A 16,313-nucleotide genomic window follows, 5' to 3' on the forward strand; every position below is an offset into this window, starting at 1 on the left:
TCTCAAAAGAATTTTATTGGAGTTTGAGGGAAGGATAATAAAACACAAACTTACAGTGTACGAAATTGTATGGGCAGGAAACATAAGAATCTTATTCCAAGTATTCTAATATTTATGATCTAATCTTTGACTGGTAATCTTGTACCTCCATTCAGTAGCTTCTTTTTCCATTTAGCTGGTAACTGGCCTGGCTGCCCCATGGCCCCTTGAGAGAGAACATGAGAGGGTTCTTCCTAGTGCCACCAACTTCTGTTTCCTCTTCTCATTCAAAGCTGGGGCTCTTTAGAACTTTTCACCCACATCAAGGTCATTTTATCCTTGCCACTGTAAGGGTTTAATTAGGAGCTTTGACAAAATAAGAGAGTAACTTTTAATAACTTAAGTTTTAATGAGAATAGAGTTGTAAATTAACATTATCCCTTTAAGCCAGAGAGTAGAAAACTTCTAGCAGCTTTTAGCAATTAACAACTTAGTTTAATTAAAGTAGAGATAGTAAAAGAATATAGTAAAATGAATATAGGAAAGAGGTAGAGAAAGAAATTTCCTAATGTCTATACTAGTTATCCTATAACTATCTATAACTGTCTATAATTACTATCTAAAACTGCCTATATCTACCTATACCTGCCTACCACTAATAATAACAACCACCTCAAAAAGTTCCAACCCAATCCACCTAATCAAAACCAACCCAATCAGTGTTTAATCCAACCCCAATCAGGTCTGTCAACAAAGAACCAGCCACCTCCCCAAAAGTTCAAGAATGAAGAAAAACCTAACAGCTCAAACCAAAAGGCCCAAACCCAAAAGCCAAAAAGCCCTCTAAAGGCTAAAGCCAAAAGCCTTCTAAAGGCTAAAGCCCTATCAGTAAACTCAGGCTCGATTTTTATATTCCCACAACTAAACGCCAACCACCAACCCAAAACACTCCCACCAGCCAATTTCCCTGCAGCTTCCAGCACCTACCTGTCTCCCCCCAGACCAACTGACTCTGACTTCTTTTATATCCTCTTCTTACCCCACCTCCTGTCTCTCTGGTTGTTACTTCTTTTCACTGTGGGCTGGTTAATTCCTACACATCTCTATGGTACAGGACCTCCAGGTCCCCTCTCAAATTAGAGAAAAGGAATAAAGAATTTCTTTTTATACCACCATCAGCCTTCCACCTTAATAAGGTTCTGTCCAGATGACTTAATTACAGTATCTCAGAGCTTGAAGGGACTCCAGAAATCTCTAATCTAACCCATTTCTGTGCAGGATCCTCTCTCTGAAATCCCTGACAAGTAGTTACTCAGCCTCTATTTGAAGACTTTCAGTGACAGGGACCTTACTGTCTGTCAAATCACCCCATTCAGTTACTGGACAGGTCAGAAATATTGTTTTCCAGTATTTCTGGTAGTGATATAGAGTCATCTAATCCACCAACATTCTTCTGAGGTAGGATATGTGGTGAGACTCTGTAGTGAAGGATATTTGACTGTGTATGAATGCCTGAGCATGTGTGGATTCCTCCTTCCTCTTCTCTGTCCCTATTGGAACCCTAAGGGCTGTATTCCAGAAAAATTCAAATGGAACAAATATTTCTTAAGCACCTAACCATGTGAAATAAACCTGTGTTAGGTGATGGGGAAATAAAAACATTTGGATAAGATTAGTTTCTGCCTGCTTTGAGCTCACAGTCTAGTAGGAGAAGGAGAAACAAGACAGATAATTAAAACACAAAACATTATGAGGTTTGGAGTGGTGGTGGGCAGCAAGAGTGGGACTGCCAAAGTCTTACTGGAGAAGGCAGTATATGTGTTGGGCTTTAAAAAGGTATATAAGAATTCAAATGGTGAGGAGGAGGAAGGACATTTGAAGTGTGGAGAACAGGATGAATAAAGACAGACTCGGAGAAAGTGCAGAGAATGCTTGGGGATGGTGAGATGTCTATCTAGGGTGGCTGAAGTACAGCATACATGGGAGGGAGTATGAGGAAATAAGGCTGGAAAGAGAGAGGCACCAGATTTTGGAGGGCCTTGAATGGCATGAATGAATTGCCCTCATCTACCCACTTTGACCTAAAATACTCTGCATGGATTATTCCAGGTGATTTGGGGACAGATTAGTATCAATTCTTAGGTGCTTATTTTATATTTCTTTAATTTTTTCTTGTCTACTCATACCTAAAACTCCTAAAGGATCCAATTTTCACACAACCTATAAGTTCTAGGAAAAAGGGTCTGACACTTCTTATATCTCTTTTTGTCTTCGCTCTTTTTACTAGCTACTAAAGATTTCTGTGCAGAGGACCAACTTTAGGGACCAAAAGATTATAGCCCTGGAATTAGAAGGGATCTCAGTGGCTGTCCAAGTCAATCCTCTTATACTATAGATTAAAAGAACCCAGGTTTAGAGAGGCCAAGGGACTTGTCCAAGATCACACAGGTCACATGTTTCAGAATCATGATTTACTCTAGTCCCTCTGACTTTAGGAAGATTTGTCAGGCAACAGTATGAAGGATGGAATGGATGGGGACCTTGGGGAAAGTGAGGAGAGTGGAGATGGGAAAATCTTGGATGGCCTGTTTCAGGGTAGAGACAATATTATATACATGAAACAGTAAATATAATCCCACCAATGTGGCATCTGAGATTATGTTCCATTGAATTTGCCCTGTCTTTGGGTGGGTACCTTTGGTTTCAGTTTTATCAGTCATTACTTCTCCCTTTTCCCCAGAGCCTTATACTTTATTAGGGGAAGAGAGAAAAGGCAAAAGGGGAAATAAGGAATGTTAGACCCTTCTTCCTGGTACTTACTGGTTGGGTGGAAATTGGACCCTTGGGGAGTTTTAGGTGAGAGGAGTAGACAAGAAAAACTAAAGAAACATAATAATAAATAAAAGTATGATACTAATTTGTCTCCAAATCAACAGGAATAATCCATGCCAGAATATTTTAGGTTGACATGAGTAGCAGAGGGCAAACCCTAAAGACTGTAGAACTTGGGGCATAAGAAATGCCAATGAACTCCAGAAAGCATTTTGAGTTTTAAGTTTGATCCTAAGATCTGGGATTAAAACCCAGTTCAGCTACTTATTACCTGTGTAGCCTTAGTCAACATTCCAGATCCTCAGTTTCTTCTTTTGTAAAATGAAGAAGCTGGACTAAATCATCTAAGCTCTTTTCGAGCTTTAAGTTTTATGATCCATTGCTTAGGACAGTACCTGGCATATAGTATGAAATGAATAAGTTCTTAATGTTTAACTGATTGATCAATTGACCCTATGAATTAGCTTGGGTGAGATTTTTATGATGGCGGACTGACTTTGAACTGTTCTTACTATCTACTTCTCTTAACTTTCAGGCCACCGGCATGAGGATGGTACCCAGAGTGATACAGAAGATCCAACAGCAGCATCTTCTCTAAAGGCAGAAAAAGAGGCTAACCCAGTACCAGTGGCTGAGCCCCCCATGGGGGAGCAGGTCCGGCTACAGCGGCAGATCAAGCGGGATCCCCAGGAAATGCTACACAACCAGCAGGCCTTTGTCATTGAATTCTTTGATGAGGACACACCCCGTAAAAAGCGTTCCCAGTCCTTTACCCATGTGCCAGCTGATCCTAAGGCAGATAAGCGCAGAGCTCCAGGGCCCACTGGTGTCTGTGGGGGAATGGCTGCTGTCTCAGGTCCTGCCTCGGGCCGAGCATCTGGAAACACTTCAGGCCCCCAGAGGGCCAGCTCACTCAAACGAGAGAAGACAGAGGATCGGATGGTTTCATCCTCAACAGCTGCCCGCCCAACTCACCGACTCTATGGCAGTGTGGGGCGCAGGTCCCGAATGGCTCAGGATTTTGCTGCTGAGTACCTGAGGGAGACTACTACAGCAGGGAGGCCAGGTCCAGAAAAACAGCCACCAGGCTTGCCTGCACCCCTAACACCCCGTGTGGTCATCTCGACTGTTCCCCCAGTTCCACCATCCTCCCCAACTGCAATGTCTACTGACTCTCAACTGACTAAGTCCCGGAAACAGGAGGAGGATGATAGTTTAAGTGATGCTGGCACGTACACTATTGAGACAGAAACACAGGACAAAGAAGTTGAGGAGGCACGGAAAATGATTGACCAGGTAGGGACCAAGGGGAGAGGAGATGGCATGCTGTGATGGAAAGAGCATGAACTTGGAGTAAAAAGATTCAAAAGATTTGAGTTCTAGCCCACTTACCAGTTGTGTGAACTTGGGCAAGTCCCTTCTCCTAGGAGGGATGTTGATGAGAGGTTTGGAGGAGTATGAGCAACAAGTGAATAATCCTTGTTATTGTCAGCAATTCCTCCAGAGTGGTATGGGAGATGAACTGGGAGTTCCTCTTAAACTAAATCTATTTATTTCTGTTTCCCTTCCAGGTTTTTGGGGTATTTGATTCTCCCGAGTTTTCCAAGATGACCTCAGCTACTTTCCGCCCAGTTATCCGGGGAGAAAAGGATGAAGCAGGCTCCTCCCCACCCACTGTGGCAGAGGCAGGGGTGGCTCAGCGCCTGGCTCTGTTGCAAGAATATGCCTCCAGGACTGCAAGCCTCTCTCCTCCAGGCGAGCCCCAGGTACAGTGGTCAAGGAGGGAGGAAAAGAAGAGGACTGGGTCATATATGCTTCCCCCCCCTCCCCTGCCTTCCTTCCCCTTTCCCTGTCTGTCTTCTTCTCTCTGTTTCCTTCTCTCTGTCTTTCTTTCTCTCTCTCTCCCTCTTTCTATCTCTCTTCCTCTCTCCTCTTTCTCTCTTCCCCTTTCTCTCTTCCTCTCTCTTCTTCTCTCTCCCTCTCTCCTTCTCTCTGTCTCCCTCACTCTTTGTCTCTGTCTCTGCCTCTCTCGTTCCACCTCCCCTCCCCAACCAAATTATATAGAATCATTAAATTTAGAAGCAGAAGGCACCTAATTGATCATCTTTCAGGAAGCTAATTTTTCAGATAAAAACAAAAAATAACAACAAAAAAAACCAGAAGAAGCAGCTCAGAGAAAGGAGGTAAATTGTCCAGGGACACAAAGGTAGAAAATAAGTGATCTGAAATTTGAACTCAGGTCTTCAGATTCCAAATCTGTTGCTCTTTCTTCTTCTTTTTACTTAAAAAAACTCTTACCTTCCATCTTAGAAAAAATACTGTGTATGTCCAGGGTCATACAGCTAGGATGTATCTAAATTCTAAATATTAGAACTCTGGACCTCCTATCTCTTGGCCTGGGTATTAATCCACTGAGCCATGTAGCTTCCCCACTTGGTGCTCTTTCCATTATATATAATAAGAGTATTACTTAAAATACTTCCAGACTTTGTGACTTCCTCACCCCCATCCTCCATCCCCATTGCCCACTGAAGGTATGCTCATTGAGGGCAGGGATGATTTTCCTTTTGTCTTTGTATCTCTAATACTTAATACAAAGCCTTGTTCTTGTTATCATTCAGTCATTTCAGTCATGTCCCAACTCTTCATGATCCCATGGACTTTTGTCCATAAAGTTTTCTTGACAGAGATACTGGCGTGATTTGCCATTTCTCTCTCCAGTAGCAAAGAGAGGTTAAATGACTTGTCCAAGGTCACATAGCTAGGAGGTTTCTGATGCTGAATTTGAACTTAGGTCTTCCTGACTCCAGCCTAGTATTCTATCCTTTGGGCCACTCAGCCACCTAAGTGCCTAATATTGTTAGTAAGTGCTTAATAAATGTTTGCTGAATTGAAAAATGTACGTAATAGCTCCTCTATTCCTCAGAAGGTAGCCTTGAATGAATAAAGGAATAAAGCATTTAGTAAGTACTTCAAGATTTCTTTCTTCCTCTTGTTTGGTTGGAAGAAGGGAGGAAGGAGGAGGAGGATGAGAGAAAGGAGGGGAATAGAAGGTAGGGAAGTCGGAGGAAGGGAATGAAGGTAGCTGGGGTAGCCCCCAGCCCTGGTAGGAAATTGACCTTTGGAGGGTAGGCTAGGATCTTGAGGTAGAAAAAAGTCAGGCTGGTCTCTGGAGGTATTTAACTGGGTTTTATTTAGGTAGTAAAGAAAGATTAGGGAAAGCTAGGGAAATTAGGCTCTCCAGAAGTACTCCTCAGTTCCTGGGTGGTGGGAGGCACTATGGGGGAGAAAAGATGCCAAAACTCTCCCTCTCTCTTCTTATACTTTCCTCAGACACCTCCCACAAAGGAAGTGGGAGGTGTCTGAGGAAGTAATGGCAGAGAGTAGAGCCATTTTAAAATGCACACTCTACTTTGTCCCTAATTGAAGATCATGGAAAGAGATATAGGCCACTCACATCTTAAGCTTATCAAAAGAAAATTTTTTTAAACCTTTACCTTCTGTCTTAGAATTGATACAATTCCAAGGCAGAAGAGTGGCAAGGGCTAAGGATTTGGGGCTAAGTGACATGCAACCAGGGTCACATAGGAAGTGTCTGAGCCTACATTTGAACCCAGGACCTCCCGTCTTCAGGCCTGGCACTCTACTCACTGAGCCACCTAGCTGCCCCTCAAATGGTGCTTTGCTGTTTATGACCATCCTGTCCTATGACCAGCAGTCTCAGTGGACCTCAACTCTAGTCTCTGGATATTACCAGATCAGCATTCCTGAGGACATAAAAGGACATCTCCAATACCTTCCTTTACATCCTGGCATTCTTTACCACATTATCCTGGAGAGTTCCCTATACTTTGTTGATGCCCATTTTTGCTGACATTTCCTTACCTCTCTTTAATAAAACTGTTTAATCCTCCTCCTGCTAAAGATAACCCTCTAAAAATGCTTGTACTAAACACTAAGAATATATATATATGTGTGTGTGTGTGTGTGTGTGTGTGTGTGTGTGTGTATGTATATATATATATTTTTTTATATATATATATACACATACAGGTGTATGTATATAAAAGTAGGATAGTCCCTCACATTCCAAAAGGGGGAAAAATGGGTCACCATATGGAGAGTCTCAGCCGCCAATCAGACAGAAAAGTCCTGTGGTCCTTGGGAAGTGCAGCAATAACACAGATGGTAATGCTTCTTCTTTAATGTCATTTCCACTGATAAAATCATACCAGTTTCTGTTGTTTACAAATCTTTGGTCACAAGAACTTTCTTTTCTGGGTCTTCATTAGCTGTGACTATAACACCTGTAGTTGCCAAGCTGCATCTCCACAGAGATCATAATTTTCCTGGATGTGGATGCTGGACTGGAAACACTGCTTATTTTCCAGGCTCTTGAGGTTGGGGTCCCAGACCATCTTCATCAAGGCTTGAAGAAAGATGGTGGCCAAGAGATGATGGTCTGATTTGCTTGGCACATAATGCATCTTGTCTCTACTTCAGGGTGCTCTGCCATTTTGAAAGTTGGCATGGTTTAAAAAAATCAGTTTCTCAATGGCCAAATTGTTGATGAGCTTTTGAACTTAGGGAGACTGGCCTGGTTCTTGTAAAACAAGCATGTATCTCATCACCAGTCATATGTTGCCAGATATCAAAAGGCAAGGCCTTTCAACTTGGGTTTGTAGAACTCACATTCCATTTGCAGTGTTCTAATCTTACAGGATCACCTCCAAGAAAATGAGCCATTGGAATGTGACTTTAGTGAAGGAAATATAATAAGGATAGTAATTATAATTCTATTAGTAATGGGCACTAAACTTATGGTTTCATTGGAATAGGTAGCTCTCAGATGAGGAAATTCCCTTTACCTCTACATATTGGCATATAGGGAGCCTCCGGAAGAGGAAAATCCTCTTTTACCTGTGCTTATTGGCATATAGGAAGCTTCCAGATGAGGAAATTCCCTTTCCCTGTGCATACTGGCATATAGGGAGCTTCCAAATGACAAAAGGCCCTTTACCGATGCAGATTGGCACCTTCTCTGCAGCTCAGAATCTTTAAAAATTGTGGCAAGCCCTGAAATATTCCAGTTTCTTATTACTTATAGAATAAAGTCCAAACTCTTTAGCTTGACTTTTAAGGCCCTCCACAATTGAACCCTACTTCCACCTCTCCACCATTTTTCTTCTCTCTTCCCAAATATACTTTTCTCCTCCCATCCCATCCAAGGTAAGCCAGTTTCTCAGTTGTCCAAAGTCTCACAGGCAATATGTGTCAGAGGCAGGGCTTGAACTCAGATCGTCCTGGCTCCAAGGTCAATTCTCTGTCCTGTAGGCTTTAGTGTTGCTCAATAATACTGTTGATATTAATAATGATAAGGGTGATTCCATAGCATTTAGGTTTACAAATCCCTTTCTTCAAATAAACCTCGTGATGTATCAGGGAGTTCACCAGTTGTTATCTTTTAGCATTGCTACTTAGTACCAGTGTATCCCAGCACTAATCCCTCTCCCTCTCCAAGCCTCAGATTCCCCATGTGTAAAATGGGGCAAGGGAAGGTGAACTAGCTGTCCTATAATGTTCCTTCTTGCTTTGTGTTTGTGATTCTGTGAGCTACATAATGAAGGAGCTGAGCTGAGAGGCACAAAGGCCCCTTCCAGTTCTAAATCCTGTGGTTTTGAGATCCTTTTTACAGGTGAGGAAACTGAAGTTCCTAGAGATAAAAGGTCTTGTTCATAGTCATATAGGTAATAAATCCTCTGACTCCAGATCCATTGTTCTTTCTGAGTCAGGGTCTGAGTTCATCAGAGAAAACAGTGGGTGGGAAATGGTCCCAGATGGGGATTTTAGAGGGAGGCAAAAACATAAGGAGCCAAGAGATCACTATTTTGGAGACATATGGGTGAATGGGTTTCAAATGTCCCTTTGGCCCAGTGATTGGATACAATGAGCTGTCAAGTCTCTTTCCCTTTCTCTCCAGTTGTCTTCCTCCACAGTCACACCAATGGCTCACAAATGGGAATTTCTCTTTGTAGGTCCTGCCAGTGTCAGGTTCTCCAGGGAGTCAGAAATGGGCATCCCGTTGGGCCAGTCTGGCTGATAGCTACCTGGATCCAGGACCAGGAACTTTGCTCTCTGAGTCAGCTCCACCTGACTCTGAAACTGGTAAGTTCCTTTTTGACCAGAGAGTAAGATGATAACATTGATAACTCACATTGATCTAACATTTTAAGATTTGCAAAGCTCTTTTCTCACAAAACCTTGTGAGGCAAGAGTTGAATTATTATGGCCATTTAACAGATGAATAACTGAAGCTAAAAAAATTGAAAGACAGCCCCAGCCATATTGTTAGAAAATTACCTTGTTGGAATTTGAACCTAGAACCTCTGACTCTTAATCCTAATTCTTTCCCCAGCATCATGCTACCTCAGCTCTTTGACCTAGTGCTGGGACTATGTAGAGCTTAGGCCTGAAGGTTGCATTTTTCCATCTGGAGAACCAGATATCCAATTCGACATGCACTTACTGAGTTCCTACTATGTGCAAGGCATCGTATTAGATGTTGAGGGTCCAAAGATAAAGTTAAATTAGGTGCTGCCCTCAAGGAGCTTATATTATTTTCTTAAACCCTTACCTTCCATCTTATAATCAATTCCATGTATTCATTCTAAGGTGGAAAAGTGGTAAGGGCTAGGCATTATGGGTCACACAGCTAGGAAGTATCTGAGACCAGATTTGAACCTTGGACCTCCTGTCTCTAGGTTTGCTTCTTAACCCACTAAGTCACCTAACTGTCCCTAGGAGCTTATGTTCTAATATGAGAAGAGGGTTACAGAATGCTCTCTAGTCTCCTTATCTACCTCTAGCATTTTCCTCTGATTCATAGACCTCAGAAGTTCTGCTGCTTTAACTCATGATTCTCCTCTCCCTACACCTCCCTAGGCACAAGCCCCAAAGAAGTTCCATGCAAAATGGAGTTGGGACAGAGAAGATTCAGCTTCTCATTAGCAATTTGCTTGATTTCCCTGTAGCACATAGTATGATCTTTGTGTTCTTATGCCACCTTAGGTAGCCCATAAAGTCCTGAATATCAAAGTAGATAACTGTAATGACAGCAACCAATAATGCTTTAAATGAGGCATTGTGGGAGGACCTTCATCCTGGGAAGGGGACTGGTTTGAGCTCAATCCTGCTTGGCATTTCTTTTCCTTTTTACCCTTGGACATCCTCACATTTTTTTTCTTGCCAGCCCCCCCCCCCCCCCCCACAAAGGGGCTAGCTCTCTGTCTCTCCCATGCCCAGATCCTCCAACTTCCTTGGATTCTGGCTTTGGTGTAGAGGCTACCTTCATCTCCCTTTGACCCCCTGAAACATGAGTGGGGTTTTTAAAAAAGACCTTAAGGAAGTAAAAGAAAGCAGATTTAATAGAGCATAGAATGGTCTTGTCATTCAGGCCGTCTTAGCCTAAGATAATCTTAGCTTGCCCATAGATAAGAAGATTCAGGCTCTCTGCCTTCTGGGAGCTCTAAGCCTGAGAGAGACATTGACATTCTGCCCTAGAGGCTCCTAGTCTGGAGAAATGAGAAGTAAGACGAAGAATAGAGTAGGGCTATGAGTGACCTTTGGCTAAAGTATGTGGCTTAGTTTCTCAGGGAGGTAGTATAGGCTGGAATAGTCAGAGAGGACTTCCTGGAGGAGGTGGATTTTGAGCTTGAAAGACAGATGAAGTTTAAAAGACAGGGTGGCAAAAGGAGAGGTTGATGAGGTTAGCTTCCCTGGGAAGTAGGGGGAAGGAAAAAGGGGCATATTTGGGAGAGGAGAAGGAAAGTTTAAGAGAGGTGAAAGTAAGGCTGGATTCTGAGAAGCCTTGAGTGCCAGGAGACAGGAGCTTGGACTTTATTTTGTAGGCAGTGCAGGACCAGAAAGATCTTCATTGGGGGCTGCAAGCTGGTCCCTAATTTGGGAACGGAACTTTTCTAGAGGGACTATTGATTGATCCTTATGCATAGGAGAAGGCTTTTCTGGGGCTTTGTCTATCCTACTTAAGCCATTTTTTTTCAGCGGGAATGAACATGGGATTGGGAATAGCTCACAGTCCTAGTCCAACCTTGCAGATATGCTGGGTAAGTGATAAAGAACTCTGGATTCCACATACCCTTTTGAGGGAGGGAAAGTTGACATTTTGGAGGGAGTATGATAAAATTGTGCAACACTGTCATAATGTAACTGTGCTTTTGGCAGGTTAGGTTTAGGATGTCAAGATCTGAATGGAACATATTTTCCTTTAATGACTCTGTAACTTCTGCTTTCACAGATGTCACCAACCACAAAGTTGGGGAGTTGGACCCCACTCTGCCTTCTCGAACACGGAGACTTCTCCCCCAGCTACCCCCAAGTGACAAAGTAGAGAGTTCTGTACTACCTGGATTAATAGGGTCAGAATCCTACCCAGAAGTCACCAAGAGAAATGTAGCCAAGCCACCAGCCTCAGGATCCTACGAGAACCCAATAGACCACTTGTTCATCCAAGAAGATCTGGACCCAGATAGTCTCAGCGATGGGAGCCAGTCAGATGATGGTCTTGGGCCTGGGGAGACAAAGAATGAAAGTACCCAGGGATCAGAGTGGCCTCGGGGCCAGCCTTCACCAGGGACAGAGCTCCAGCCTACCAAACCCAAGACAACAGCGGAGCCAGCCCCTACGTCCTTCTATATTGGAGATGAGAGCAAAGAGCCCAGCTTTCCCTCCAAACTCTCCCCAAGTCCCCCACCACCCCGAGCCCACAAGAAGCCTGTGTCTCAGGAGTCATCCCCATTGCGTCCAGTCAGCAGCTCCCCTTCCCTGAGGTCCAGAGAAAAAGAGGAGAATGGTACCTATATCAGCATGACAGGGAAGATGACTATTTCCCTACATACCAACCAGCCCCCAGAGCAGGATGGCTTAGTGGTGGCAAAGGAGGCCCTATCCTTCGTCCGTCAAGAGAGCTTTACCAAAGAGCGGGCAAGTAGTGGCATTGCCCCCAACAGGCTCCCCCACATATCCAGCCATCCCCTCCTGAAGGACTTAGAGGCTGCCCGGGCCACCCGCATGGACTACCACACTCAGGATACACACTTAATCCTGAAGGAGACAGAGACGGCTCTTGCAGCTTTGGAAGCCAAGATCCTTGCCAAGTCCCCTGGAGAGGATGCCAGGAACACCCCCACCCAGCCAGAGGATTCCTTATCGGGGGACTCTGACGTGGACACATCCAGCACTGTCAGCCTTCTCAGTGGGAAGAACGGGTCCAGCCAGACCCCAAAGGGCAAGGCAGTGGTGGGCAACGGGACGCAGAAAGAGCGACCGTCTTCTGCTCCTTCGGTCCAGGATTCTGTCAATGGGGGTCTCGTGCCCAGTGCCCGGGAGCGGCTCTCAGAGAAGCAGCGTCGCCCCGGGCCAGCCCAGGAAGGGACTCGGCGCTTCCAGGTTAAACGTAACAACGGGACCCGTGGATCTCTGGACTTTACAGATGATGAGCGCAGCTCTGGTCACCCCTACGTACCCAGTCCAGACACGGCCACCTCGGAACCTGACCATCAGCCAACTATGGCCAGGCCCACAGCCCGGAGGAAGCCCTCAGCGCCTCCTCCTTCTCCTTCGGCCGCCAAGGAAGAACACAGCCGCGTCTCTGCCAACGTGCAGAAGGTACAGCAGATTCTCACGAGGTCTAATAGCCTGTCCACCCCACGGCCCACTCGGGCCTCCAAGCTTAGACGGGCAAGGCTCGGGGATACCTCAGACAACGAGGGCACCGAGAGTGAAAGGGCCACAACGTCAAACCCAGAGGCCACAACCAAGCAGGCCACAGAAGGCAAGAAGCTGTCCCGCCTGGACATCCTTGCCATGCCCCGAAAAAGGGCCGGTTCATTTACAGTGCCCAGCGATTTGGAGTCAGGCCCGGCCCGGACAGGCTTCTCCGGAAGGAGCGTTGAGTCTTACTACTCAAGCCGAAAACCGACCATGTCAGAAGCTCGAGCAGCAGCCAGGAAAACAGCAGCAGCTGTGGCTGCCACAAAACAGCCTTTCAGCAGGGCTCGCTCAGGCAGTGTCCGATATTCTTCCTCTTCTAGTAAGTCTGGCTCTGAAAGGGCCCAGGGTTTAGTGGGTCAACAGCGGCTCATTCTGCAGATACCAAATCAAGATGGTGGGCATGAGAAAATATGGGTTTTGATGCATTTGGGAGCCCTAAGGTCTTTCCCTAAATCCAGAGTTCTTACCCTGGGGAAGGGGACCTGTGAACTTAATTTAAAATATTTTAATAATTGTGTTCAAATATAATTGGCTACCTTTGTAATCCAACATCTTTTCTTTAGTGCATTGAAAAACATTCTAAAAGGGGGTTCATGGGTTTTGCCAGGCTGTCAAAGGGGCCTATGACACAAAAATGGTAAATAACTCCTGTCTTAGAGGGAATCTCAGTCACTGCCATGGACTGTGCTCACTGGGTGCTTGATACTGGCAGAGAGGAGGGTGAGATGCAGCCATATCCTTAGAGAACTGTAGTGTCAAGGAGAAAGTCTGGCTCTGTCGCAGCTCTTAGTGTGATGAAAGTGGGAGAAACAGGTTATATTTATATTTTACATCTACACATATGCAAAAATGATAGCAATACATGTGTACCTATTGCAGCTTTTATGGTGGGATCCAGAAAATAATGGAGTATTTTGGGCGTGGGGGGGTCAGTATTTGTCTGGAGAGAGTTGCCTTATTCTGTTTCTTCCATAATGAGCAACATCTCTCACTTGTGTGAGCCCCATCTTGGTTTATTTGGTCCCACTGTGGCATCTATAACCCTTGACTCAGGGCTGATTTCCTCCTAAGACTTTGTTGGGAAATAAGAAGTGATTTCTTCCCTGAGGGTGTCCTAAAGATCAGAGGGACTTCTTAGATGGAGAGAAAGGAGGAACAGGAGAGGTGGTATCACTACTAAGAAAGGAAGGAGGAGGGGGAAGAGAGGGAACAGTATCAGAAGTGATCTAGGGAGGGACATAAAAGATGGTCCAGGGGCTTGGCCCTATATCTGTTCTCCTGCATCATTTCTGCAATGTGATTTGTGAAAACAATGTATTTTGTTGTGTTCAGCCATGTGTTTGCCACATTGCAATTATATTGTGATTCTCTTTTGAAGATGATAAATATTTTAACCTCCATGGGACTGTCTTCATTTGTCCCTGTACCCAGAGGAAAAATCTAGGGTCTTCCAAGGCGGATGCCCCTTGCCTTTATTTTTAAATTGTTAATGAATTTGGTGACTGCTGATGACATGTAGAGGCCATCTCTAGGGTTTCCAAGACTGGCCCAGAACATGTTCTTTTCTCTTCTTACCAGCTGGGGCTCAGCCCCAGGTCATCTTTTAAACTCCAGCTTCAATCTTATTCCAAATGAATTGGTTTTTGGTTTACAAGGCCCTAAGGGCTCCAAGCAAGGATTTTTGTTTTTTATCTTTTTCCCTTTCCCTGCCAGCTGTTAACAGCTCCTTGCTAACCAGACTCTCCTTCCTCCTAACAGTTCACTTCTACTAACCATCTTCTCCGGTTGTATCTGTACTGAATTGGCTTGAGATTTTCCCCTCCCTTTTCTCTATGCCTCTCTGAAGAAGATGGCCTTGCTTGGGGTAGTACCCTGGAGTGAGGTAGTTTTACTGGATCCCAGGCAGGAGTTTCTGCCCAGCCAAGGAGAGAGGCTACCAAAATGCAGAAACTTGTACACTGGCTAGGCCAAGCTTGTCATTACTTTCTGTGACAATTTATTGTTTGAGTAGGAAACCAGTTCCCCAGGAGTTGCATGAGGGGCAGCTCCCCTGGGGAAAAGGGGGCAGTAGGTGAGACAGCCTGGTTTTCATGGAGGAAGGAGAGACCAAAGAGAAGAGGGGCTACAAAGTTTCACTGCCTTCCCCCTCCTGGGCTTCTGGGTGAGCATAGCCACTCCTGCTGCTGCCCCTGCTGCTGGATAGAAAAACTTTCATAAAGAGACAGTTCATAGAACCTCAGAATCTTAACACTGAAGTTTGGAATCTTATGTACTACCTAGTCCAATTCCTTCATTTTACAATTCAACTCAGCATCTCTTTATTGATCACTCTAACCTTGTGATTGGCTAGAGACCTGGGGGGAGGAGAAGCAAGTTGGGTCCCTGTCCTTAGAAAGTACCCAATTAATTGAAGAGAAGAAGAATAGACTAGGGACACATAAGACTCATGAATAGGGAATGATTACCTAACAGGACAATGGACTTCTTCAACATTCAGAGCCCCTCTATTTTGGGACTGGTTCCTTTCCTTCCTTCTTGGACAACTTTCAGGAATAATATACCTGCTTTGTCCCAGATAGATTGAGTTCCCTCAGTTGGATGGTAGTAGACCAGGGCAGCAGCTTGGATGGGTTGGCCATCCAGCAGGAGGACCAAGAGCAGCGCACACCGGCCTGCATGAAGCATGGGGCAGAATGTCACTTGCCGCTCTTTGGGGAACCCAACTTTCTTCCATCTCTCCCAGGAGGACCAACTTTCCCTCCCTCTCTGGGTGACATGGGGTGGCTTTGGATTGTGTTTCTAAATTTTCTGGTCCTGGTTTGGGTGTCCATGGAGCTTCCCTGGGAAGAGAGGAGCCCTTTTGCAGACAAGAAGCTGCCCTTGCTGATGACAGTGACTCTGGGGATGTCTGAGGAGTTCCAGTGATAACTATTGTGTTGTAGGGGTTTCTGTAAAGAAGGGCTAATGTGACTGAGTTCACATGTGTCCATCTCACAGACCTTCTACAGTCCAGCTCTGCTTCCATTCTAGGTAATTCAGCTAATTAGTGTGGACAAATTGTAGAATGTTTCAGTTGAAAAAGACTTTCAATTTCATCTAGTTCAATCTCCTCATTTTATTTTTGGAGAAACTGAAGAAACTGCAGAAGGCCATGTGGTAGTTAATCAACTGGATCTTGAAGACAAGTCTTCTAAATCTAAGCCCATCACCATGTCTGCTTGGTCCAGGAAGCTCATGACACCCAAATCCTTTCCTTCTCTTTAGCACCCTAAGAGGTTCTAAGTGGTTCCCTCTTCTCCCCTCCCCTACTTCATTTTGCACTGTTTGGTTTATTCCAATTTGGTTTGGCCTTGGCTGCCTGGGCTCTGAATTCCTTTCTGTTTTTGTTCTCCTTGTGTCTGAAACCAATTCATTTGTCTAAGACTCCCGGCGGAGGCAGCAGGGTTCAGATTGCACATCCACCTCGGAGGAGGAATACGGCTCCACCCACAGTTCTCCCAAACACAAACGCTCCCATGCCTCAACAGCCACTCAGACCCTGCGGGCCACTGGTCAGAGCCGGCCCAGACCTTATAGTGGGCGGGACACGGATGAGGATGACGAGGATGAGGAGCCTGACCACTACAACTTCATCGTGCAGACGGCAGAAATTGCTGAGATTGCCAGGTGAGTATGAGAACTGTGGGAAACCTCTAGAATCCCAGAACCTCAGA

At 45.0% G+C, this 16,313-nt stretch overlaps 1 protein-coding gene across 1 annotated transcript in view; it reads left to right on the top strand.

Annotated features, from left to right (window-relative positions):
• CEP170B (centrosomal protein 170B) overlaps positions 1-16,313 on the top strand; it is a 126,979-nt gene that overhangs the window by 87,078 nt on the left and 23,588 nt on the right. Inside the window, exons 9-13 of the mRNA XM_044664651.1 lie at positions 3,347-4,107; positions 4,383-4,577; positions 8,847-8,976; positions 11,126-12,919; positions 16,023-16,266. Coding sequence (XP_044520586.1) covers positions 3,347-4,107; positions 4,383-4,577; positions 8,847-8,976; positions 11,126-12,919; positions 16,023-16,266 — 3,124 coding nt within the window. The remainder of the gene's footprint in view (positions 1-3,346; positions 4,108-4,382; positions 4,578-8,846; positions 8,977-11,125; positions 12,920-16,022; positions 16,267-16,313) is intronic.

This window comes from Gracilinanus agilis, chromosome 2, assembly GCF_016433145.1.
Source record: "Gracilinanus agilis isolate LMUSP501 chromosome 2, AgileGrace, whole genome shotgun sequence".
NCBI classification, from domain to species: Eukaryota; Metazoa; Chordata; class Mammalia; order Didelphimorphia; family Didelphidae; genus Gracilinanus; species Gracilinanus agilis.